This window comes from Danio aesculapii, chromosome 15 (genome assembly GCF_903798145.1).
Source record: "Danio aesculapii chromosome 15, fDanAes4.1, whole genome shotgun sequence".
NCBI classification, from domain to species: domain Eukaryota; kingdom Metazoa; phylum Chordata; class Actinopteri; order Cypriniformes; family Danionidae; genus Danio; species Danio aesculapii.
In genome coordinates this window covers 14,686,548-14,712,646 of record NC_079449.1, presented here as the reverse complement: position 1 = coordinate 14,712,646, position 26,099 = coordinate 14,686,548, and the positions used below count along the sequence as shown (strand labels likewise).

Below are 26,099 nucleotides of genomic sequence, written 5' to 3'. Positions count from 1 at the left end.
GGTCGCAAAAGTCTTCGCGATGTTTTATATACGTTGCAGAATGTAGAATCTAGAAAGAACTTTGCATCTTTTATTTACGCTGCGTTTTATTAACAAATTTTATTTTGATGCTATAAAGCAAAGATGAAGTTGTAAATTGTGCTATAGAAACTTGAATTAACCTAATGTAATTAAGCAAAAAATGGGTGGTGAAAAATAAAATTATAATTACAAATTTTCTTTAGGATTTAAAAAGGTCTCATTTGTGCTGTAAATTATATAAGGGAGTCATAATTAATTGCCATGTTACTGTAATATTGAAGCTACAATTAACAACATAGACTTAACTATTAATTCTGAATCCAACTTTGTTTTTAAAGATATAATTAGTGTTCAAATAAAACATGTTAATTGTACACAAAGCAGGGTTTTTTACATCAATGTCTAACATCCTGTTTGTTAAATAATTTTCTACTTCAGTTTATTGTTACTATAATTGCACAGTGGCTTCAGGTCATTCATTCATCATTCATTCATTTTCTTTTCGGCTTAGTCCCTTTATTAATCTGGGGTCGTCACAGCGGAATGAACCGCCAATTTATCCAGCATATGTTTTTACGCAGCGGATGCCCTTCCAGCTGCAACCCATCATGGGGAAACACCATGCACTCTAATTCACACACATACACTACAGACAATTTTCGCTTACCCAATTCACCTGTACTGCATGTCTTTGGAGGAGGAAACTGGAGCACCCGGAGGAAACTCCGCAAATGCGGGAAGAACATACAAATTCCACACAGAATTGCCAACTGACCCAGCCGAGACTTGAACCAGCGACCTTCTTGCTGTGAGTTGAAAGCACTACCTACTGCGCCACCGCATCAAAGGTAAAGGTACCGCGTAAATAAAGACATAAAGTTGTCACTGGGGTGATAATTTTTGTACGTAGTGCAAATAGGCTACAAAAGTAACCTAAAGGGTGCAATTAGGTACAAAAGGTACATTTTTGTAACTAAATTTTAATCCTAAATTTACAAATTAGAACCTAAAAAGTACCAAAATCTACGTTTTGGAAAGGAAACTGCATCTTTGTATATTTATATCTGATTATATACTGTACTGTAGTTTTATCATGCATCATTAATGAACACTAAACTAAAAAAAAAAAAATCTGTCTTTGGGTTTAAGCCTTGATTTTGAATATATATATTTTTAAATAAGATATATAAAATCAAAAGTTTCAAATCAAGTTCCGCACATGCAGTTGTAAAAGCTCACTCACTCAAATCGCCTGCTTCATCAGGGGTTTATCATGAGGCAAAAGTGTTAACCACTTAGATGAATGTTAAAAAATTGCTTCTAATTAGTGTATGCTCTCAAGTCTTTTAAATTACACAGAATTTTCTGAACAAAATATTCAACACTATGTTCTTAACTCCACAATTATAGTGTGCAGAACTCATGAGGCCCCATGCAGATAAGATCTTCCCTGAGAAATGTTAATATTCAATTAGTCAGTACCTCCTCGGGCTCAATGAGTTTAAACTCCATGCCCCGGCCGGTCCACGCGATGAAGTGTGAGTTTGAGGGATCATCCAGCAGAGCCACTAGAAACTGCCAGAGCTGCAGAGAGCCACGTCTCTGATAGGTCGGCCCTTCACGGTAAAGCCCCGCCTCCTGCTTTATGTCACCTGCGGATGGAATATACCCAAATATTACCATTAGCTTTTAATAGCTAAATCCCATAATGCTAGGAGGAGAAACATCACAATGTGGTGAAGCTGGGTGCAAACAAGTTTGAAACCGAAATAAATGAAAACCTGTTCTTTTATATGTAAACTATGTCTGGTGGGATCATATTAAAGATTGTAATGTAAAGGATAAACATAATATTTGTTCGTATAATGCCTAAAAATGGCAACAACTGCCACACAACTTGCAAAGAATATAAAAATGGCTTTGTGTTTAGGGTTTAAACTAAGAGACCTTTTTTTATTGTCGTTTTAAATAAATTTCACCAGTACTGGATTGCAGATGGAAGGGCATCTGCAATAGTTGGTGGTTCATTCCGCTGTGGCGACCCCTGATAAATAGAGACTAAGCTGAAGGAAAAATGAATAAATATATTTCATAAATATATGTAAAATATTGCACAAGAGGGTCTTGTTGAAATTTTGAAGGTGGCGCTATTGAGCCGTTTTATTATAACGAAACTAATATCAGATGGAAATTATATGTCACTTTATGTAAATTGTAATGGTGTATATGTGAACATGTTAAAGTAGTCATTCATTTTAGCAAAATAGAGACAATAAAATAAAACAAAATAGAAATCAATAAATATAATAAAATTAAAAAACATACCCTCTGCCTTTTCCGGTACCACACAAGTGTCATCATAGAAGTGCCTTGCAACTTTGTCAAACATACAGCCTAAGGAAAACATTTTGACATATAGTTATATTCTGACATTTTACATTAAAGAAAACATTAAAATGTCACTTATTAAATGAGTTTGTGCGACGAACAACCATATAAGTCTAAAAAAAATCATGAGGTAACCATGTGACATTAATTGTATGTGTGGAAGTTTGTATACAGAAAGAGTTTGGGGATATTTTCGCACGACCAAAAGTCTGCATTTTATACATTAATATGGCACTCATTAAGTAGTTGCTGCGTACTGTTTTTAACACAAACATTTTGGGACAATGCCTTCCTCAGTGTGGAAGGCATTGTGCTGAAACGTTTTGTGTTTTTAAATCACCTGAAGAAAATAAAAAGAAAAAAGAAAAACAGCACAAAGCAATTACTTGAGTGTGAATCATTACCTTTTTGAAGACTGACGCACCAAAGAAGCTTCTTTACAAACCGCGAGCGCGCAGGGTAAACTTCATTACTCCTAAACATTAATATGGTGCCATGCGGAAAAAAGAAGAATAGAGATGCCGCTTGCTGTCATGTACACTTCAGACATTAAAAAGGAGAGCCGACATGAACAAATGGAAGGACACAGTAAGGAAGGCTTTGAGGGATGCTGGGAAACCATATTTGAATCAAGAGGAGAAAGAAAAAAAAAAGGAAAAATCCACCGAAAGAGGTGAGTGGAAGAACCGTATAGTGTGATGTGATCTCCTCTCTCTCTTAAACGCACTGATGAGCGCTAAACAGCATAAAACAGTTAACCAATCAAAATAAACCACACACCATATATAATAAAGCTGTATCAATGCAGATTTCCACCAGTCCTGTGTAAACTACGGCAAGCAGAGTTCATTTGTTTATATCGTGAGATGGCTGAGTGCGAGAACAGTTTGAAGTAGTATATATACAGGTGCACTGCGCCAGCTTTTCTAAATAAATGACAATATTTAGCTATGATGTATGTCTGCATTGTACTGTATTTATTGCTGTATTTATTTATTGGTAATAATTGTTGTTATTGCCTGTACTGCAATGTATTGTACATTGTTCATACTGTATTTTCGGTTTTTAAATAATAATAATGTTAATAAAAATATTAATAAAAAACTTGAAAGAAGTGCTTAATATTAACCTGAAGTTTGTGTTACTGTATTAAAACTGAGGGTGCTTTCACATCTGTGGATCGATTCTTTTGATCTGTAACAGGAATTAAAATTGTTACAATGTTGCACTTTGTTCTTGGTGTGGTTCACTTTCACACTGCAAAGTTTCTAAACCGAGTCACACTCACATTGGTCAGAGTTCCACGGTTTATTTTTCAGAGTCCCGCTCAGCAATCGTGTTGTCCTTATGTAATTGATGATGATGAGCAATAAGACATTATAAGCGAAAAAATACACTTTAATTTTGAATGGTCACACCCACAGACATCGTCACCAGATCTAAATCAGAGGTAAGACTTAGCTTACATAGTTGATGGCTAGAATTATGTATTATAGAGAGAAATAACAGATAACCCAGACTGCTGTTTGGATAAACAGATCTCGTTATAGTTACCATGCTTTCACTTTCGTATTTGACATGAAACGCACATTAGGAATGACATCCCGCCCTACTCATAATTCTCTTATCATATAGCCATCTCATATGGTCATGAAAAACCTGGAAAAGTCATGGAATTTTGACATGGTATTTTGTAGGCCTGGAAAAGTTTTGGAAAACAGAAAAACCTACAAAGTTTTAGAAAAGTCATGGAAATTACTTTGAGTCATTCAGCAGATGTTTATGTCCAAAGCGACTTAAGCTGCAGTCACACTAGAGCTTGTGCTTGCTAAATTCTGTCGTATGGCGCTGTGAAAAGGGGCGGGGTTAAACAGTATGATTAGACATTAATAAAAGTGAGCGATTGCACTATATTTAAAATGTCTTATTTTAAGTTATCTTTTATTAGTCTCGCTGATGTCATTTCACAGGTAAGACTTCACCAAGCTTGAACTTTCGAATGCAGTGAAATGCAAAACTTGTCGCACGTGCTTGCGTTTTTGATCTGCCGCATTCACATGCCTTTAAATCGAAGTCTATGGAGCCGTGCGATTGCAGCTTTATGATAGAACTAGTTTTACCTACTTTTACCGTTTTAACATACTATTTACATGATCTAAAATTAGTTTGACAAATATCTGTTACTGGAATGGAGGTTAGTTGTTTTTACTTCTTTTCTTTTTTTGGCTAAAAACATGCTGTCACATTATTAGTGCTGTGTAAGCATCATCTATTTTACATAGATATAAAAATAAAGTGAAACTATGGCGTGTTTTATGATATGCTGGATCAATTGCTGGATTCACATATGCCAAACGAACCGCGCTACCTGGGGAAACGCGCCATGTTCTGAAACAAAGATAAAGGAATCAGATCTTTAGTGGTTTAAAGTGATATGATGAATTGGAGTTTATACTGTTATTTCACTCTAACTTGACATATACCGTTCTTCCACATTTGAGAAATATAAATCACAATAACTTTTGATTTTTAATCCTGAAACTAAAAAATATTATCTCCTTAGAATATAAAGTTTATTATTATTATTTAAAAACAGATAATACAGTACGAACAATGTACAATACATAGACCTTCTTACAGTACAGGCAATAACGATCAATTATTAACAATAAATAAATAACTTATGTTTAATTAAAATTTAAAATATATAATATAATGTTCACAACCCAAATGAAAAAATCTTATTACTCAAAATTTGACAATATGGACTTATATGGTTCTTCGTCTTAAGGCCTCAAATAATACATTGGCAATATGTTACCTTCAGTTCTGTTACTGTGTGCCAGGTATCCCTCTTGTCTGAGATATACAGAGTGACAGCTAGGCACTTCTGAAAAAGAAAAACAACAACAAAAATTTATTTAAAAACTTATCTAAAAGTTATGATTAGTATTGCATATTTTATTAATTAGATTTTATTGCATTGCACATATTTCCCCCAGTCATAATGATGCAAAAAAGCACAACATGTGCACAATATCTCATTTTACATTCAAAAGAGCAGGTCAAAATACTCTGGTCAAAAGATTTGCGCCGATGAACCGCAGTTGAATTCTTGCGCTCCGCATCAGACTTGCTGTTGCTGGAGCTGGGATTCAATCAAGCGGAGCAAGACAGCTTAAGTGAATGCTCCATAAAACATCTAACCCTGTTCATTTGGACCTATAAAGATCTCTCAGGGTTTCATTCAAGTAATGGGCCTGTCGAGGAAATTACCGCTGATTAAATTAGCCGCTGACTGCCCAGTCCTTACACAGCTCACAACAAACAAGCTCCTTCGCCAGGCTGAATAAATTCTTCTAAACGGCCGAGAGGAGATGCAAAACATGTCGATGATCTCCTTCGCTGATGTAAAGAAGCATTGCAGAATGATCACTCACACTCATCAAGCTTTCAGCGCTTTATTGGGAAACTTTTACTGCCTCTAATTTAGACATATTAATGGAAGACAATGAGGGAAAAAGCAAAATACTACTACTTTTAGATAAAGATTCAAATATATATGTGCATGTACTAGATGCGCATCTTTATTTTTAAATAATTTTTAACAGATTAACACTTTTTAATCTGTTTTTAATCATTTTTCACTTGTTTTTATTTCTTTTATCCTTTTTATTATTTTAAATCAATTTATTTTTAAACTAAAGCACTTTGAACTACAGTTATGTCTGAAATGAGCTATATTGTGTAAATAAACTTGCCTAATAATATAACTAATATTTTGTAATAACCTGACCCACACAGGACCTGCAGCCACAGACATGAGCCCATCATTCAATCTATTTATTTGCTTATGTAAATGTGTGGTAATGTATATTTGTTTAGTGTTTATATTAATTTTAGTAATATTTTAAATATTGGTCAGATGATTTAAGCACAAACCAATTGGTAAATTCATATTGTCTGTTTTTAGTGGATGTATTATATGAGAGACCTGTTGTAGCTCTATTACCAAACAAGTGGTTATAATTGGATTTGCATTGTTGAATTAAAGTTAAAACGTTATTATTTTGTTTAATTATATTTAAGTTTTCTGTTCCTTATACTCACAAAATCATTCTGCATAAATCTGCTGATTTTATTTTACTTTTTACAAAAAATTTAAATAAATAACTATAAATAATAAATTAAATAAGTCAGCAGATTCTGTCTGGCCCTAAAAATACTAATAAAACTAATAATATGTATTTAATATGAAATAAATAAATGAAATAAGCCAGCAGATTCTGTCTGGCCATAATTACACTGATAAAAACTTATTTAATTAAATTTATTTATTACATAGTACATACATATTATAAGCCAGCAGATTCTGTTTGGCCCTAATAATACTAATAAACACGGACAATATTTATGAAATATGAAATAAATACATTAATTAATTAAAATAAGTAATCAGATTCTGTCTGGGCCTAATTACACTAATAAAAACTAATAATATATATGTACTGTAACATGTAATAAATAAAATAAAATAAGACAGCAGGTTCTGTTTGGCCCTAATAATGCTAATAAAACTAAATAATATATATGTAATAAATTAAATAAGTCCGCAGATTCTGTTTGTCCCTAATAATACTAATAAAAACTAATGATATGTATGTAATATGAAATAAATGAATAAATTAAGTCAGCAGATTCTGTTTGTCCCTAATAATACTAATAACAACTAATAATATATATGTAATATGTAATTAATAAAATGAGTCAGGAGATTCTGTCTGCTTCTAATAATACTAATAAAAACCATTAATATGTATGTAATGTGTAATAATAATAATACACTAATAATACGTAGTTATATTACTAATATTATAATTATGTATTGAGTATCTGCTGTAACTTTAGAATAACAAAAAAAGCAGTAACATATTTATTTTAAATGAATGCAGTTGCTTAGATAACTGTAGGAAGTGAATGGTGCATAAATAGAACTAAACAGGAACCTAAACAGGTTATGCTGTACAGATTGCCATGGTGAGCAGGAAGCAGCTGAAGCGGCTGCAGTCCACCGACATTTTTCATGAATGAAAACCAAAAGCCTCTTCATTCATGCCAGAGCTGCGCCGACAGCCTGCGGGCCCCTGAGGGACAGATTATGGGGCCCCTCTCCTTTCCAGCCAGGCCCTCAGGAAATGAGATCAGACCCAAATTTCCTAATCACACGCTAATTCTATCAATCTCCCCATCCCTAATAAAGCTGCTGGATGTCAATACCAAAATAATAATAATAATAATAATAGTAATAGTAATCCTCTGTGTTTCCTGTCTTTTAGAAAGTGTATTATGTTTAATGTCGTCGTCTCACCTGAGTCGTAGGTGAAGTCGCGAGGCTCTTGCTTGATCATCATGGAGTGTGTGTACGGCTGGGGGAGCGGCGCCCCCATCATGGCCGGATGCTCGAATAGGGGGTCCACGTACTCCTGCTTGAAGCCCTGAGGAGGGAAGGGGATGCTGGGCTCTGACATCTGTCGATGGTACATGGGCCGTCCGTCCCGGGACATTGAAGGAGAGGGGAACGAATGACAGGGCTCCGACAACTGCCGGCGGAATCTGAACAACACATTAAACACAGTGAATCTCATACACAATATCTGTCTGTCCATCTTTACATTTATCTGTTCATCCATCCATCACTCTATATCTGTTTATCCCTCTATCCATATATCTATCTATTCATCCATCCATTCATTCCTCTATATCTGTTTGTCTCTCTAACCATCCATCCATCTGTCTTTCTTTATCTATTGTCCATCCATCCATCCATCCATTATTCATCATTCTATCTAATCTTATTCTCTATTCATACATCCATCACTCTATATCTGTTTGTCTATCCGTCCTTTTTATAGTTGTTTGTTTGCCCATCCATCCATCCATCCATATTTGTTTGTCCCTCTAGTCATCCATCAATCCCTCTAAATTTGGTTGTCCCTCTAGTCATCCATCCACTCATCCATCTATATCAATTTGTCTCTCTAGTCATTTTTTACATCCATCCGTCCGTCCGTCCGTCCATCCCTCTATATTTGATTGTCCATCCATCTATCCATCCATCCATCCATCCATCCATCCATCCATCCATCCATCCATATCTGTTTGTCCCTCTAGTTATTCCAACATACATACATACATCCATTTATATTTGCTTGTCCATCCATCCATCCATCCATCCACCTCTCTATTCAGCCTTCCATGCCTTTATATTTGTTTGTCTCTCAAGTAATCCATTCATCTATCCATCCCTCTATATTTGTTTGTCTCTCTAGTCATTCCTCCTTCCATCCTCCTATCTATCTATTCATCCATCCCTTTATATCTGTATGTCCTTCTAGTCATTCCTACATACATACATCCATTCGTCTATATTTGCTTGTCCATCCATCCGTCTATTCATCCATCCCTTTATATTTGTGTCTCTCAAGTCATCCACGCATCTATACGTTTATCCATCCCTCTATATCAGTTTGTCCCTCTAGTCATTCCTACATACATCCATTTATCCGTCTGTATTTGCTTGTCCATCCATCCATCCATCCATCCATCCATCCATCCATCTATATCTGTTTGTCCCTCCAGTAATTCCTACATACATCCATCCATCTATATTTGCTTGTCCCTCCGTCCGTCCATCCATCCATCCATCCATCCATCCATCCATCCATATTTGCTTGTCCATCCACCCATCTCTATTCATCCATCCATCCCTTTAAATTTGTTTGTCTCTCAAGTCATCCATCCATCTATTCATCCATCTCTGTTTGTCCCTCAAATCACCCATCCATTCATCTATTCATCCATCCATCCCTCTAAATCTGTTTGTCCTGGTACCTGTGGTCTATGGGATATGCACTGTCGGGCAGGGGCTGTGGGGGTGCGAGGTGTGGGTACGTCCGCTCTGGTTTTGGGGTCGGGGCAGCAGTGGGAGACACATGCTGTCCAGGGGACACAGGGGTGCTGCAGGGGGTCGACACTGGGCTGGAGGCCTTCATTCCCGACGGATGCTTCTGCTCGTAGGCACTGGAGACACCAGAGAACAGCAGTTTAACTTAGTCCTCCCTGAGGCCCTTTCAGGCTACAGAGATTATTACGAGACAGTGCTAGGCTGGAAAATTAAAAAAACATAAACGCTTAAGCTTCTTGTCTGCAGCACAATACATAATGCATGCAAAACTGCTGTTTTAAAAATGGCCAGGAATTCATTTTGATATCTTTCGAATTTAATTGGGGGAAATTAACAGGAATTAAATGCACAAAATCAATAAATAAATAAATGCATACACTAAAAATTATGCAAAATGTATTATAACCAAAAATTTGATTGAAAAGCTGCAATAAAAACCTAAATAGTATCTACAATTATATTTGATATAATAATTAATGTTTTTAAAAAAAATATACATCTGTTAGACATGTTTTTTTAGAAAGTTAAAGGTCAACAAGAACAGATTTATACAGTATTATTGTGAAATATTAAAAGAGCTGTTTTTTAATTCGATATATTTTATAACATTTCATCAGAAAAAAGTGACTTTAAATTAACTATTTAAAAACAGAACTATTACAATTTATTGTTGAAAATATTAACGCTGCTTAATAATTTGCTGAAAACGGTTGTATTTTTTTTAGAAATATTTGACGAATATAACATGTTTTTTTATTTTAGATGATTATTATTATCAACAGTAAAACAACTAAATTCAAAGCAATATTATTTGTATAACCCTTTTTACAATCATTATTGAACAGCGCTGTTTAATATTTTTGTGTAATCGCATACATTTTTTAAGATTCTCTAATGTAGAAAGTTATATGTTTGATCTATTTCTATATAAATTATTGTCAATATTGATTGCTTTGTTACTTTTATTGCATGCCAGATAAATAAACCTTACAAATTAAAAAATATATAATATATAACATAATAATAAAATCTCCAAAAATATAGAAACATAAACTACAGATGATACAAAATGTATGATAACCAAAAAAATTAATTTGCATTTTAAAGCTTCAACAAACAACTTAAAGAGTAATTACAATTGTTATACATGGTTTTAAAAGTTTGAGGTAAACAAGCATGAATTAATACAAAGTAAAACCAGTATTGTGAAATATTATTACAATTCAAAAGAGCTGTTTTCTACTTACTGTACACTACCGGTCAAAAGTTTGGGGTCAGTAGGATTTTTAAATGTTTTAAAATAAGCTTATCCTGCTGACCAAGGCTGCATTTATTTCATCAAAAATTGTAAAATGTTATTGCACTATAAAATAACTGTTCAAAAGTAGTTTATAATTTACAGCAAAAGTCAGTCCAAGACACTCAAAAAATTAAAAAAATATATTAAAAAGCCTTTATTGACATTTCTATTCCTTAAAACTGCACCTATGCGTTTCAGCAAACAACTGCCTTCATCAGAGTGCCTTGGACTGATTTTTGCTGTTTATTCTGCTGAATCCCTTACCCAACGAACACCGACACATTATTTAAGCTACCCCTGAGCACTTTTAGTTTGATTTTAGTTCATAATTTCATTAGTCTTCAGTCACATGATTCTTTAGAAATCACTCTTATTATTATTATTATTATTATTATTATATTATTATTATTATTATTATCATCATTATTATTATTATATTATTGTTATTATTATTATTATTATATTATTATTATTATTATTATTATTATTATTATTATCATCATTATTATTATTATATTATTGTTATTATTATTATTATATTATTATTATTATTATTATTATTATTATTATTATTATTATTATTATTATTAATGGTAATGAAAATGAAGTTATAAAAGCAATAATGACTGGAGTAATAATTTCATTTGAAACTACACACAATAAAAAAAGCAGTTATTTAAAAATTTAATAAATATTTAACAATTTAATAAATGCCGCCTTGATGAACAGAATAAATTTCTTAAAAAAATTTTTATAAAAAAACACTGACCCCAAACTTTTGACCGGTAGTGTATTTTATAACATTTCATAATAGTAAGTGTCATTCAATTTATTTAAAAACACAAATCCTTTATAGTTGAAAACATTCATGTTGTTTAAGATTTTGATGAAAACTTTCGTATATTTTTTCAGATATATTTGTTGAATATAACATGTTTTTTTTAATTGTATTTATTTTAAACAGATTTTTATTATTCAAAATCAAACAAAAAGTGCTGAGGGGTAGCTTAAATAATGTGTTGGTGCTATTTGGTAAGAGATTCATCAAAATAATCAGCAAAAATCAGTCCAGGGCATTCAAAAAATGTGGAAAAATATTAAAATAATAAATATATTTAAATAATTTTCCACATTTTTCTAATGCCTTGAACTGATTTTTAAGATTTGTATTATTATCAACAGCAAAATTCAACTTGATGCAATATTATTATAACAATCATTATTATACAGCGCTGTTTAATATTTTTGTGTAAACAGATACCTTTTTTTTTATGATTCTCTAATGAAAAAAGTTATTTATTCTATCTATTTATTTATAAATTATTGTAAATATGACTTGCTTTCTTACTTTTTATTGCATGCCTGCTAAATAAACCTTCAATTCTTTGCAGTTTTATGATCTAACAATAAAAAAATCCCACAATTCTCCAAAATTTATCCCTAAATGCCACAATCGACAAGGTACTGAAAAGAAAGCATGTGACATCTTGTCAGAGATGAACCTTAACGCAATTACACTCCATTCAGAAGCATTAAAAGACAAGGAAGGAACAGACGTCTATGAGGCTTGACAATCTCCAAAGCAGCTCTGAAGAGAACATCATTTCACTGAGGTTGTTGGTTCAGCTTGAGTGCCATCTGCAATATGAGGGCAGGTCGGCTCCTCCAGCGAAATAAAACATCCAAGTGAAATGTCATAAATTTAAAATCAAATCAATAGGAAGATGACTGTAACCAAGCAACCGTGTTTGCCGTAGACGCTTGTCCAAGTGGAAAAGCCATTTATTGCACTTAATGCACCGTAGCGTAATTTCTTGTTTTTTTTTTCTTTCTTTCTCTTTTTTTTTGTGTGTGTTTTCTTCGCCATTTCCAATTTCAGGTGGATCTCATTCAAAGTCATTTCCAACAGCACCTGCCATTCGGTTGCCTTTGAGTAAATAACTAAAGCAAAACTATTATTATTGTGCATTTATTTCTTCCATAAATCTTGAAGACTCTTCTTGGCTCGGGCTGATCTGTCAAATGAACGTCTGTGCTTTTATTCAGCCTTTAGTCACGTATTAAAAGGTGAAACGCACACCTTGCATTTGGAGGTGAGGCATGTGAACATCTGAAATTCAGCGTTACGAACATTGCGATTAACAAAAGCTACATTTGCATTACTAAATTAGCTGTTTTTTCCCACCAAACATCTGTAATTAGGAAAACAGCACAGCTTAAATTGATAAATAATTGATTAAAAAATAGCTTGTTAAATGGCATGATTCGCAAATGTATGTAGACATATTCGGGGCCATTTATCACTTAACTTTCTCACAGCAGCTGTCGAGGATGAATTTGCAAAGCAAAATATGTGATGTTAGATGCTCACTGAATTTATAAAGTTTAAAGTTGATTTTCACTGCTTTGGTGCAGAAACACTTATGGTTTCACACGGATTACTCTCAGATGAGAAATGTGTCACATCTTGCATTGGTCTTGTCTGTATTTACATGTAAGTTTTACAATTATTTTATATTTTTTAATCTAAGATTAGAAGATTCTAAGACATTTTGAATAGGAACATGATGTGTGTGTTGGAGATGCAGGATTCTGGATGAACTGAAAATTAGACTTTAAAAAAAAAAAATAATCAAATAAAGCTCACAATTGATCCAAAATTTTGACCAGAAAACAAAACTATTTTCAAACAAAAATATTCATCTGAAATAAAATAGTTCGTAAAAGCTCAGATTGAATGAATGATTCAATGTCTTGCTCATTGAATGAATCAGATTTTTGAACAAATCATTTGAATAAATGATTCAGTCGCAAATACATTTTTAATAAATGCTTGTTATTTACATTTACATTTATTCAGCTAGCAGATGCTTTTATCCAAAGTGACTTATAAGCGATTTACAAATGATTTACTCCATTTTGATTACTACTGTACACATTATTTCATATCTGAACAACCCAGCACACACTTTTTGCAGATTAGTGTTAGTGTTTGTTTATTTACTTTTGAGAAATTAATAATAATGCTCTTTTTTATTATGATTACAATCTGCAAACCTCCAAAAATCATTCCCAAAACATTATTTAGTATATATGTTATTATTTCTTTACTATATCAACATTTGTTTAATACAGCATTCAATAAAATATCAAAATTTGTCAAAAGGTATCATACTAATCAAATACATCTGAATTTAGGAGTAAAAATATTACATATTGTAAATATATTTATATTGTAATATAATATAATATTGTTATATTGTAAATATATATATATATTTAATATCAAAAATCTCTTTGTAAGGTTTGAACATTTTAATTGAAATTGAATCTTTTTTCTACATTTTTCTTTTCCAAAAGAGAAAAGCAACATATCAATTCAGTAGTAAAAAATGAATCACTTACATAACGGTTTATTAATGTAATCAAAACAATGAGGTTAGAATAATGTTAGAAGATTCTAATGCTAGAACATTAGAATAACATTCTACAAATCAAGAACTAACATTCGGTTTAATTCTATAACATTCTAGCAAGACTTTACTCGATTCATCACTGAATGAATCAGCTTTTTTGAACAAAACATTTGAATCAATTATTCGTGACAAATACATTTTAACAGCTGCTTATTGTGACCTATTCACCTTTATCTCAACATATTTACTTTATTTTGATACACATTACATTATAGTTATAGAAACATAGTGTTTATATCCAAACAACCCAGCAAACACAACACCTGAATGTTCACTGCGATTATACTATCAAATACTAACTAACATAAAATCTTTATCAGAAGCATCAAATTATATTACTTTCAAAAATATCATTTACTTTTACTCATTAATGGTCATTTTTAATAAGATTGTGTGGGTATTTGCAAATTTGCAATATTTGTTTGATTATTTTTATTGGTCTTTTGTATGAGAAAACAAATGAAATATTGAGATATGTAAACAACAATATTTTGTCAATTGTTAATCCCATCCCCTAATCTCTCATTCATTAACTCAATTAACAAACTAAGAAAATCAAATATTCAAATACAAAATCAAGTACATTAGATTAGGGCTTAGCGGTATTGCAAAAATGCTATCTCGAAAATTATTTTCCAGATTGAACAATGACGATATATATTTCAATAAGTTGTTAATGCTTCCAGATATAAAAGAGTACCCCAACAATGACTGAAGCCACAAAAAGTAGCGGGTCCATTCAATGGCTTAACATATTCTCGGACGATAAATTTTCGTGTATCTAATATCAACACACTTTTAGATTCCCATTGTTGCACATTTCTGCTGTGTGATTGGCTCTTTGATCAATATATAGTAAAAAAAAAAGTAGAGTTTATGATTGTTATTGACATAAATTATCACGATTTGATATAATATCGTTTATCGGCCCAGCTTTACATTAGATAAAAAAGTACATAACATCAGAGAATAACAACATACAGATGAAAAAAATATAGAGAATTTGAAATATTTGAATAATTAATTGTGCATCTCTTGTGTGTGTGTGTGTGTGTGTGTGTGTGTGTGTGTGTGTGTGTGTGTGTGTGTGTGTGCGCGCGTGTGTATGTGTACCTGATGTTATAGAGGCACTTCTCCCCATAGTGGAGTCTGAAGGGCCTCTCCTGACTGCAGGCTGAGCCCAGATCAGCACAGGGACTGTGAGGCTCTCGCTTCAGCCTCAACTGCAGCCCGTGGAGCCCCACTGAGAGAAACAGAGACACACATATGAGGGAAATAATACACTTATTTACATTAAGACCCTCTGTGTATTCATTAGTGCTGCAAACGGTCTCTCATATACATGTGATGACAAGTTGAAGTGAACACAAAGTGTTATAGTTTTTGTTAAAAATGTAATATTAATATTCTCCATTTTAGTTGTATTTTGTCGATTAGATCTTTATTAATTTACAGTGCTCAGCATATATGAGTAACAACAAATCTCTCATTTAAATTCATATTTTCTATGGGATGCTTTACAATACTATATTTGTGCATATACATTAGTTTAGTCAGAACTGAAGCCAAATATTGAGCTTATCTAACAAAATAACTTACAATACTGGTTCAAAAATGAGTAGGCCAAATTTATATGTTAGGGAAAAATATTAAATAAAATGTTCAAAAATAGCAGAAATCAAGAAAAAAAACAAACAATTTTTTGTAGTTTGTAATTTATTTTCCAATATTTTGCATACATTTAAATGTATTATCTTTCCATTTATTATTTTAATAAATATGTCTGTTTAATAAATTAGTTTTGTTCAAATGCACCAATATATATTACCCTTATTCACTCAGAAATGGATCGTAATATTAATTTTCAAAATAGGGGTGTACACAAACATGCTGAGCACCGTAAATCCTTATGCATGCTTTAGTTATTTTTAAAACATCAAGTTAAATTAAATGAAAATGAAAAATTAGATTAAATAAATTTTTTTCTTAAAAATAGCATTTCTCATTTTTTATTTAATTTAATTTGATGTTTAGTATCAACGAATAATCATTTTATTTGTATATTTTAGTTTTAGTTATAAAAACTAAATAATTTTGCTAACTAAATATAAAAAACTGAAATAATTTTGCTTTGTTTTTCCTCATTTTCTTTCTTTTTTCAGTAAACAAGAAATTAATTTCTCCAGGGTGTCCGCAGGGTCTTAAAAGGTCTTAAATTGACTGAAATTTGATGTTGTAGGTCTTAAATAATTTTAAACGGGTCTTAATTTTTCTTTATGCAAAGTTACCCAGTCATGCCAGCCAATCACCAATAATGCAATCTAAATAAAACCTTTACTTTTTCTATTTACTGATATCCAAAATGGTGTAAATATCTTTCTTACAATAACTTTTATTTGCATAAATTTTGTTTATTATAGTTTTGTAAACATTTTAAGCAGATTTAGCTTGTTTTGACATTTAAAATATGTGGTTAAGATATAACTAAAATAAAATTGTTAGCAAGTTAAAATCTTTTTCATTGGCCCAACCATGCCATTAGAAAAGATCCTTAGCGTTTGGTTTTATAGAAGTCTGAAATTTTCTTCATAATGGTTTTAAATATGTCTTAAAAAGTCCTAAATTTTACTTTGTGAAACCTGCAGAAACCCTGTTCTAATAATATTAATAATTTAATTAAAAATAAATAATATTTACCTTTATAGTTTTATTTTCAGTTTTACATAATGTTGAAATAAAATAAGCTTTTTCTTTTAAATATATTTTTATGGGATTGGTGTTAACAAAATAACCCTGATGCATTAACATAAATTAAAAAACAAACAAACAAAAAATCTATAACAATCAGACAGTAAAATATTTAAGGCCTTCCTAATAAACCTTCATAAACAATACTGTATATAATTCTGCTTCTAATTCAGCAAACATATAATAAAATACAATATTAAAGAAAGATTTTAGCATAGTTTTTCTCAGTGGAGAGGAAAAAAGACTCTTATGATTCTATAATTTCATTAAATATTTGGTAAAAAACATTGGAATCAAAGCAAACATGCATTAATTTCTACTTGTAATGGTAATTTGAATTTACTGTAAAAATACAAGTCACTGTATTTGACTAGATGTGTGTGCGTAACTCAATGACTTCAGAATAAAACTACAGATGTCATTTATTTGGATGTCTTCTGCGATTTGAAACAGTATTGTTAGGATGTCGTTGTTCATGATAGTGGATCTAAAAGTAGCACTACAGATGAATAATTTATACTTGCGAAGACTTCTTGACGGACCGCATTAACAAGCACGTACAGTAGACACACAGACCAAGAGGGGAAAAAATGGCATAATTGATTTTACGCAAAGGAATATAAGTAAACGAATCGATGCAAAATCTGTTAGCATCACAGGACGTCATACATGCAGAACTGCAGCAATTACACGCGCATCGATTGGTGTTAATGGACAGCGTTTTCAAGAAGTCGTTTATGACATTTACTGACAAATTTTCTGTTCTTGCAATTTGATGAGAACGGCTTGAGGATGTCAGATGTCAAATGAGGTGAAGAAAGCATGAAAGTAGCAAAATGTATTTCTTTTTAGAGCTTTTTTTATGCTAAATGGTCAGAAACAACTAAACATTAATGGTGCTTTCTGCAAAAGCTATTTCTTTTCTTAAAGCTGCACTCTAAAAGATTTAATTTCCATAAATCACTGGCATAATTTGTCTGATTCTATGTTAAATTAAACACACAAAAGCCCATTGCACCCTGTGTTACATCTCATATGATTTTTTGGGGTGCTAAAATATATTTTAAATATCTGTTTCTACTGTTAGGTTCCATAAAATACATTTTGAAAAACAAAAATATATTTTTCTTCATATACCAAAATATATTTCAAAATGTATGACATATATATTCATATATATCATATAAAATCCAACAAAATGGAGATGGAGAACATTTTATCACTAACAGATCATTAAAATAGTAATAAAGTATATATTTATTTATTACACTATATATTTATGCAAAACATATTTTTACAATAAAATTAAATTATTGTAAAAAATATTTGATATAATATAATATAATATAATATAATATAATATAATATAATATAATAATTAATATAATATAATATAATATAATATAATATAATATAATATAATATAATATAATATAATAATTAATATAATATAATATAATATAATATAATATAATATAATATAATATAATATAAAAATTAATATAATATAATATAATATAATATAATATAATAATTAATATAATATAATATAATATAATATAATATAATATAATATAATATAATATAATATAAAATAATATAATATAATATAATATAATATAATATAATATAATATAATATAATATAATATAATATAATATAATATAATATAATATGATATAATATAATATAATAATTAATATAATATAATAATTAATATAATAATCAATATAATATAATATAATATAATATAATATAATATAATATAATATAATATAATATAATATAATATAATATAATATAATAATATAATATAATATAATATAATATAATATAATATAATATAATATAATATAATATATATTTGTTTTGCTAGTTTTTTTGTATATTTAATTTTTTATTTTACCATATGGTTAAAAAAGTAAGTGTTTTTTTCCACCAGTGCTAATGGTGGTGCTTTTTTTTCCCACTCTTCTCTGGTTCTCACTCTCACCTCTTGACTGACTGTTACTCACTGATAATAGATTCAGTCGCACCTTCCTCTTAAACACCGTGGGCCTGAATGACGATGGCCTTTACAAAAGAGCAAAGAACTTAAATATAACCACTGTTTGATCACACTTCTACACTCACTGTCTTATTAGTGTTACAACTGATATTTTTCTCTTTTTTCCTCCTACACAGCAGACATTATCTTCAATCTTCTAATGCTATACAAGGCAACATTTATTTAAGTAAAAATACAGTAACAGTTACACTGTGGAAAATCATTACAATTTAAAATGATAATTTTCTAATTATATATACAGTTGAAGTCAGAATTATTAGACCCCTTTTGACTTTTTTCTCTTTATTAAATATTTCCCAAATGATGTTTAACAGAGCAAGGACATTTTCACAGTATGTCTGATAATATTTATTCTTCTGGAGAAAGTCTTATTTGTTTTGTTTTGGCTACAATAAAAGCCGTTTTTAATTAAAAAAAAAACATTTTAAGGTCATAATTATTAGCCCCTTTAAGCTATATATTTTTTCAATAGTCTACAGAACAAACCATCGTTATACAATAACTTGCCTAATTGCCCTAACCTGCCTAGTTAACTTAATTAACCTAGTTAAGCCTTTAAATGTCACTTTAAGCTGTATAGAAGTGTCTTGAAAAATATCTAGTCAAATATTATTTACTGTCATCATGGCAAAGATAAAAGAAATCAGTTCATAGAAATTTAGAAATTTATTCTGTTTATAAATGGGTTGAAAAAAAACCTTCTCTCTGTTAAACAGAAACTGGGGAAAATAATAATTCAGGGGGGCTAATAATTCTGACTTCAACTGTTTATAGTGCTCAGCATAAATGAGTACACATCTCACAGATCTCTCTTTTAAATTAAGATTTTCTATAGGATGCTTTATAGTAATATACAATTATATTTACAATAGATTAGTCAGTGCCAAAAATGAGTACACCAATATAAATATGTTGGGGAAAAATAAAAATCTTTCAGTAAACAGGAAAAATCTAAAGAAATGCAATAACACATTTGAATGTTTATCTTTGTATTCCTAAAAATGTTTGGTTACTAAACTCTTATTTTGATGAATATTTTAATTTGAATAATTCAATGAATTAATATAATCTGTTTAATAAAACAGTTTTGTTTAAATGCAACAGTTAATAGTTAAGCTTTTAAATGTCACTTTAAGCTGTATAGAAGTGTCTTGAAAAATATCTAGTAATATATTATTTACTGTCATCATGACAAAGATAAAATAAATCAGTTATTAGAAATGAGTTATTAAAAATATTATGTTTAGAAATGTGTTGAAAAAATCTGCTCTTCGTTTAACAGAAATTGAGGGAAAAAAATAAACAGGGGGCTAATAATTATTTATTGGCTATTAATTCAGGGGGGTTAATAAATTAATAAAACAAACAATAATAATTAATAAATTAACAAAAACAGACTTCAACTGTATGTAGTAAAAATAACAAATAAAATGTATTGATATAAAAAAATAGTCTAGCATCTAGCATGCATGTCTCATAGTTTTTTCCAGCCCGTGTTTTTTCCTGTATATCCATTTCAGGATGTTGTTTTTATTTAATGCGAATAGACCACATGAAACGGAAGTGATCCACTGGCATTGTCACTTTAAACCCATATGTGAGGGCCAGGATGCCTGTTAAAGAGCCCATCCGCCGTGCCCTCGCTCTCCCTCCATCTGCCCATCCCTCATCCCACCGACAACGCCAAAAAACACCCCGCCGCTTCCCCACTTTTCCTTACATATACCGTTCAAAACCTAAAACACACTCTCACATTACAACACAAACACTGCGTTCCACATTCATCCAAGTGTACACTCACAATACCCTGCAAACACAACACAACAGTCCATTATCAGCAAACACTAGTATATTTGATTTGTTAATGAGCAGGAGTTCTCCAGAAAGACAAAGCCCCCCTTCATCTGTTTTGGCTCCTCTTTAAGACATAAGCTGGACTCGCTGCCCACTGTGCCTCATTCAGTCCATGCCACTTCCGACACTGGCACCGGCTCTGGCACGAGCAGCGCGCGCCAACTTTACTTCCTATGCCCATTTAAAGGCCTATTGCTTCTGGCTGCACTCGCTGAGAAAGGTACACAACCCAGAGGACACACGCCGCTCGTGCTTTATTCACAGAAAACAACCTTCACTAGAGCTGCGTCTGGCTAACTTTCATGCTACATCATCAGATTTCAGGGGGTTTTGTAGTCAGGTTTGGTGTATGACCTGCAGTTTTTGTCTTGATTCTAGTCCAAATACCCCAAAACGCTTAAATCAAGAAGCATTTTGTAGAAGAGTAAAAACAAATTTTTTTTTTTTTTCAGAAATTATGTCAAAATCAAGTGAGATTTTATGTAAAACAAACTAAATTATCTGCCAGTGCATGGGGTAAGTAAAATAATCTATTGAATATAACAAAAAAAATACCAGGTGTTAAAGAAACCTCATCAGATTACATTTGATATATCACATCCTCTTTTTGATTAATTTCAAATCCTTCCCTCAGGATCTCGGTATAGGGTCTCTTTGGCAAGAACCAACAGATTAAAACTTTTATTTGTTCCTTGTGCGATTGATTTGCTGATTTTTAATGGAAAGAGGAAGCCACTGTTTTTAGTACTATTAATGTTGCTTAATGCTTGTCGTAAGTGTGTGGTATGATATATACAGTATGTTGTAAATCTATTACACTGCAGAACAAATCGCCCCAAAAGGAGACAATAAAGTTTAGGGCTGGGCGATATGGCAAAAATGCTATCTCGTTAATTATTTTCCATATTGAACAATAACAATATATTTCGATATACAGTTGAAATCAGAATCAATAAACCCCCTGAATTTTTAGCCCCCGTTTATTTTTTTCCCCAATTTCTGTTTAACGGAGAGCAGATTTTTTCAACACATTTCTAAACATAATAGTTTTAATAACTCATTTCTAATAACTGATTTATTTTATCTTTGCCATGATGACAGTAAATAATATTTGACTAGATATTTTTCAAGACACTTCTATACAGCTTAAAGTGACATTTAAAGGCTTAACCAGGTTAATTAGGTTAACTAGGCAGGTTAGGGTAATTAGGAAATTTATTGTAAAATGATGGTTTGTTCTGTCCACTATTGGAAAAAAATATAGCTTAAAAGGTCTAATAATTTTGAAATTTTTAAAATGTTTTTTTAAATTAAAAACTGCTTTTATTCTTACCAAAATAAAACAAAAAAAGTCTTTTTCCAGAAGAAAAAATATTATCTGACATACTGTGAAAATTTCCTTGCTCTGTTAAACATCATTTGAGAAATATTTAAAAAAGAAAAAAAAATTAAAAGGGGTTTAATAATTCTGATTTCAACTGCATGTTGTTAATGCTTCCAGATTTAAAAGAGTATCCCAAGAATGACTGAATCCACAAAAATTAGAGGGTCCACTAAATGACACATTTTTGGCCAATACATTTTCAGTGGTTGAAAATTCGGTACATCTCTAATATCAACACACTTTTATTATGCTTATTATGATTATTTTGCTTGTTTTGCTTGATAACTTTACTCATTAGTTCTGAAAAAAAATTAAACAATATTTATTTTTTTATTGGAAATGCATCTTAATTGAAGAATTTTTATATATTTGGACTAGAAACAAGACAAAAACTTTTTTTTGCAGTTTAGAGGAAATGCGGTCATATACCTGAAATATTTATTATCGTTATGATTGTTATTCTTCGATATGGCATGTTTGGATTGTTTTTTTTTTTTTTTTTTTATCATAAATTGCTTATAATATGTATATGTTACAACATTACAGTCACTTTAAATGAACTGAATGCATCTCTGCACAATGAAAACATATTATATTGTATATTTTACAATATAGTTCCATTAGTTAAATTGAATTGAATAGTTACATTACTGGTAGTGTTTCAGTGTAAGTTACTTTCACATAAAATATAAAAATAAATAAAAAATACAACAGCTCATCATTAGTCAGGTCTAGTAATAATTAAATAATATTAACTACTTTTTCTCTGATGACCTGAAAGTTGGAAATCAGATTTTCTTAAATATTTTAAACATTTTTACTGTCACTTTGTATTAATGCAGTGCATCATTGCTGAACAGATAAGCAAGTATGTAGTTGACTGATGTAAACAAATAAAGCCTTATTATAAAAATTACCAAAGATATAATATAAATACATCTATTAAATGAAAAGAAAAAGCTCAAACTTACAGTTTTCACTCTGAAAGTCTGGAACAAACTGCTCGTCATTATCAGGAACTTGAGCTGGAAGGAAAAAGAAGAGAGAAAAGGGCTAAATAAACAGATTTTCCCTTCATATTTGTGTGCACAAGTCAAGCTGACTCGATCTGTCCCCTAATAATCGCCCGAACGAGTAATTTCCTCTAATAATCCTCTGTAATTGAAACACTAATGATTTGAAATTCTCAGACCAACCCATAAAGACGTTTATTGGTTTAAAACAGAGAAAACATATCCTCTAATTATGCCAGTAATTTCATTTCAGCTTCATTTGTTGGACAAAGCAGGCAGCGGTGTGTGAAACACATCCAGCTTCAGGATTCACAGATACATGTGTGTTATTAAGGCAAGAAACTGAAGGTAAATATGATAATAAATAAATGAACTAAAAGCTACCATCACCATACGGTAACACTTTACAATAAGGTTCCATTATGTATTTGCTAACATGAACAAACAATACCATTTATTACAGTATTTATTTAACTTTGTTAATGTAAAGAAAGCTGAAATATGATAATATATGCAAATATATGAAATACAAGTTCATGTTTGGATTTCACAGATAGCATAAATATGTATATATGTACATATATTTCAAAATATTTCAACAATACCATTTATTATAGTGTTTATTCAGCTTTAACATAAAGATGAAATATAAAAATATAATAAATACAAGCTCATGTTTAGATTTCACATACAAAATAAATTTGTGTGTGCGTGCATTTTCATTATTTTAATCATTAGCAATACAATATTATATGTTAGAACATATGTTCTAAAATATTTTTTATATATGTTAGTATATATCAGATTTCTGTATGGGTAACATAATGAAAATAAAGTCATTCATTGTTCTTGTTAACTAACAGTTTATTAACTAATGATAACAAGCACAACCATAGATTTTATTAATGCATTAGTAGATGTTGAATTATCAGTATAAATGCTGTACACGTGTTGTTTATTCTTTGTTAATGTTAGTACACACTTTATAGAGTGACCCAAAATATTTCTCTATTTGAATCCTTACTTGAAGTAATTTTTGTCTATTTTATGTCTAAATATGCAGTATTTCATTAATTGTGTGCTAATTTGCAAAGATTTGTAGCAGAAAAAATGAACATTTAATGAAGTCTGGTTTGAAAAATGGTTTGAAATTCTTATTTATTTATTTACTTTTTTCTCACGTACGTACTTGGATATTAAATGTTTTAACAGCTTTGTAAAACCTTTAATTAAAGGTTTTTAATCATTCCATAATTCAGAAAATACTGTGAACAACATCTTTGGTAAAAATGACTTATATGTGGTCAGGTAAAATATATATGAACAAATCCATTTTTAAAAAGAGAATATAGATATGAATAAAAAATATGTAGAGATGATATGAATAAAACTATAAAGCAAGACCTCCTGAACTGGATATTTATGGCTCAGTGCAGGAGAAAAAAACTTGATTTAAGAAGATGACCTTTAAAAATGTGCATTATAAGTGAAACATACAGACACATTTTGTTAAAGTGCAACAAATAAGAAACTTTAAGTGTAATTTTGACTTTTAAAAAAATCTCCAAACTGATAGTGTTTTTCCCTGCAGTTTCTCGCCTTAAACAGTTGAGAATTGTCAAATAAAACCCCAAAAACACCTCGCCTTGATCGACTGTGCTCAACACAATGACTGGTGTCTTCATAAGGATAGCCATGCAGTGAGAAAACACCTAGTGTTCACACTGTCTAATTGGGACACATCCCCACTGGTGAAGCACCTGTACCTGCGGCGCCGGCTGCCGTCCAGACCCAGCAAACCCTTCCTCAGAGCTAATGCTCAAATAATGAAGCCTTCATACGGAGCTCTGCATTGGTGTTTATATCACATGCGTTTGCACTCTTGCATGACTTCTGTTGTTTGTTGCTTGTTGAGTTCGACACAAAGGAGCACGGCGGCGGAGGAGCGCGAGACCTCGCTGCACGGGGCTATTAGCACATTTATTCCTCTGCGCTAAAATTGGATTTTCATTTTCACAACAACAGTAACAAGCCGCAACACGCACAAAGCAACATTTGCTTTGTGCAAGGCAACAAGTTTTCGCTCAAATACTTGGTAGCTTGGATTCTTATTTGGACGTTTAGAGCGTTTTAAGTGACTTTGGGAATTGTCAAATGTCAAAATAGGGGGAATTTCTGTTTAAAAATGCTTGTAAATTTTTATTTAGCCTATGAAATTGGGGCTAGTTGCCACAAAGTTTATATAACAGTGCTTTTATACATTTTCAAGGCAAAATATATAGTAAAAATAAAGAGTTATATGTAATTAAGATCATTATATTAATCGTAAGGTTAATAAATACAAAATATGTATTTTATTATATATATATTTATCATTTATTATATTATTTTAGCATATTTCAATGTAAATATACAATTATAATTTATTAAATATATTTATTTGAATTATATTGTCAGGTTAAGGAGAGTCACATTTTAAATGTTAGAAATTGAAGCAATTTATTAATTATAATACTTGGAAACAATAAGGATTCAGTAGTTACATTACATTATCGACTATTAACCTTTGTTAATACAAATGCACTTTTTTAATATAAAACTATTTGCTCACTAATTTGTTAACTAACATCGCTAACTAGTGTTAACAAATGTACACATCTGCATCTATTCAGTTAACTGAATAGGCATTAATGGTTACACATAATAAATAACAATTAAATAATGAATAAATGTATTAATAAATAATATAAAAAAAAAAAAAAAAAAAAATATATATATATATATATATATATATATATATATATATATATATATATATATATTTTTTTTTTTTTTTGTTAATTACATTGTAAACTAAAAGTATTATTAAAACATTAATATTAT

At 30.6% G+C, this 26,099-nt stretch overlaps 1 protein-coding gene across 1 annotated transcript in view; it reads right to left on the bottom strand.

The window, feature by feature from the left end:
* Positions 1-1,488: 1,488 nt before the first annotated feature.
* etv1 (ETS variant transcription factor 1) overlaps positions 1,489-26,099 on the bottom strand; it is a 31,698-nt gene continuing 7,087 nt past the window's right edge. Inside the window, exons 5-11 of the mRNA XM_056474104.1 lie at positions 23,175-23,228; positions 15,263-15,392; positions 9,301-9,489; positions 7,778-8,022; positions 5,231-5,299; positions 2,347-2,415; positions 1,489-1,673 (exon numbers count right to left, since the gene is read on the bottom strand). Coding sequence (XP_056330079.1) covers positions 1,489-1,673; positions 2,347-2,415; positions 5,231-5,299; positions 7,778-8,022; positions 9,301-9,489; positions 15,263-15,392; positions 23,175-23,228 — 941 coding nt within the window. The remainder of the gene's footprint in view (positions 1,674-2,346; positions 2,416-5,230; positions 5,300-7,777; positions 8,023-9,300; positions 9,490-15,262; positions 15,393-23,174; positions 23,229-26,099) is intronic.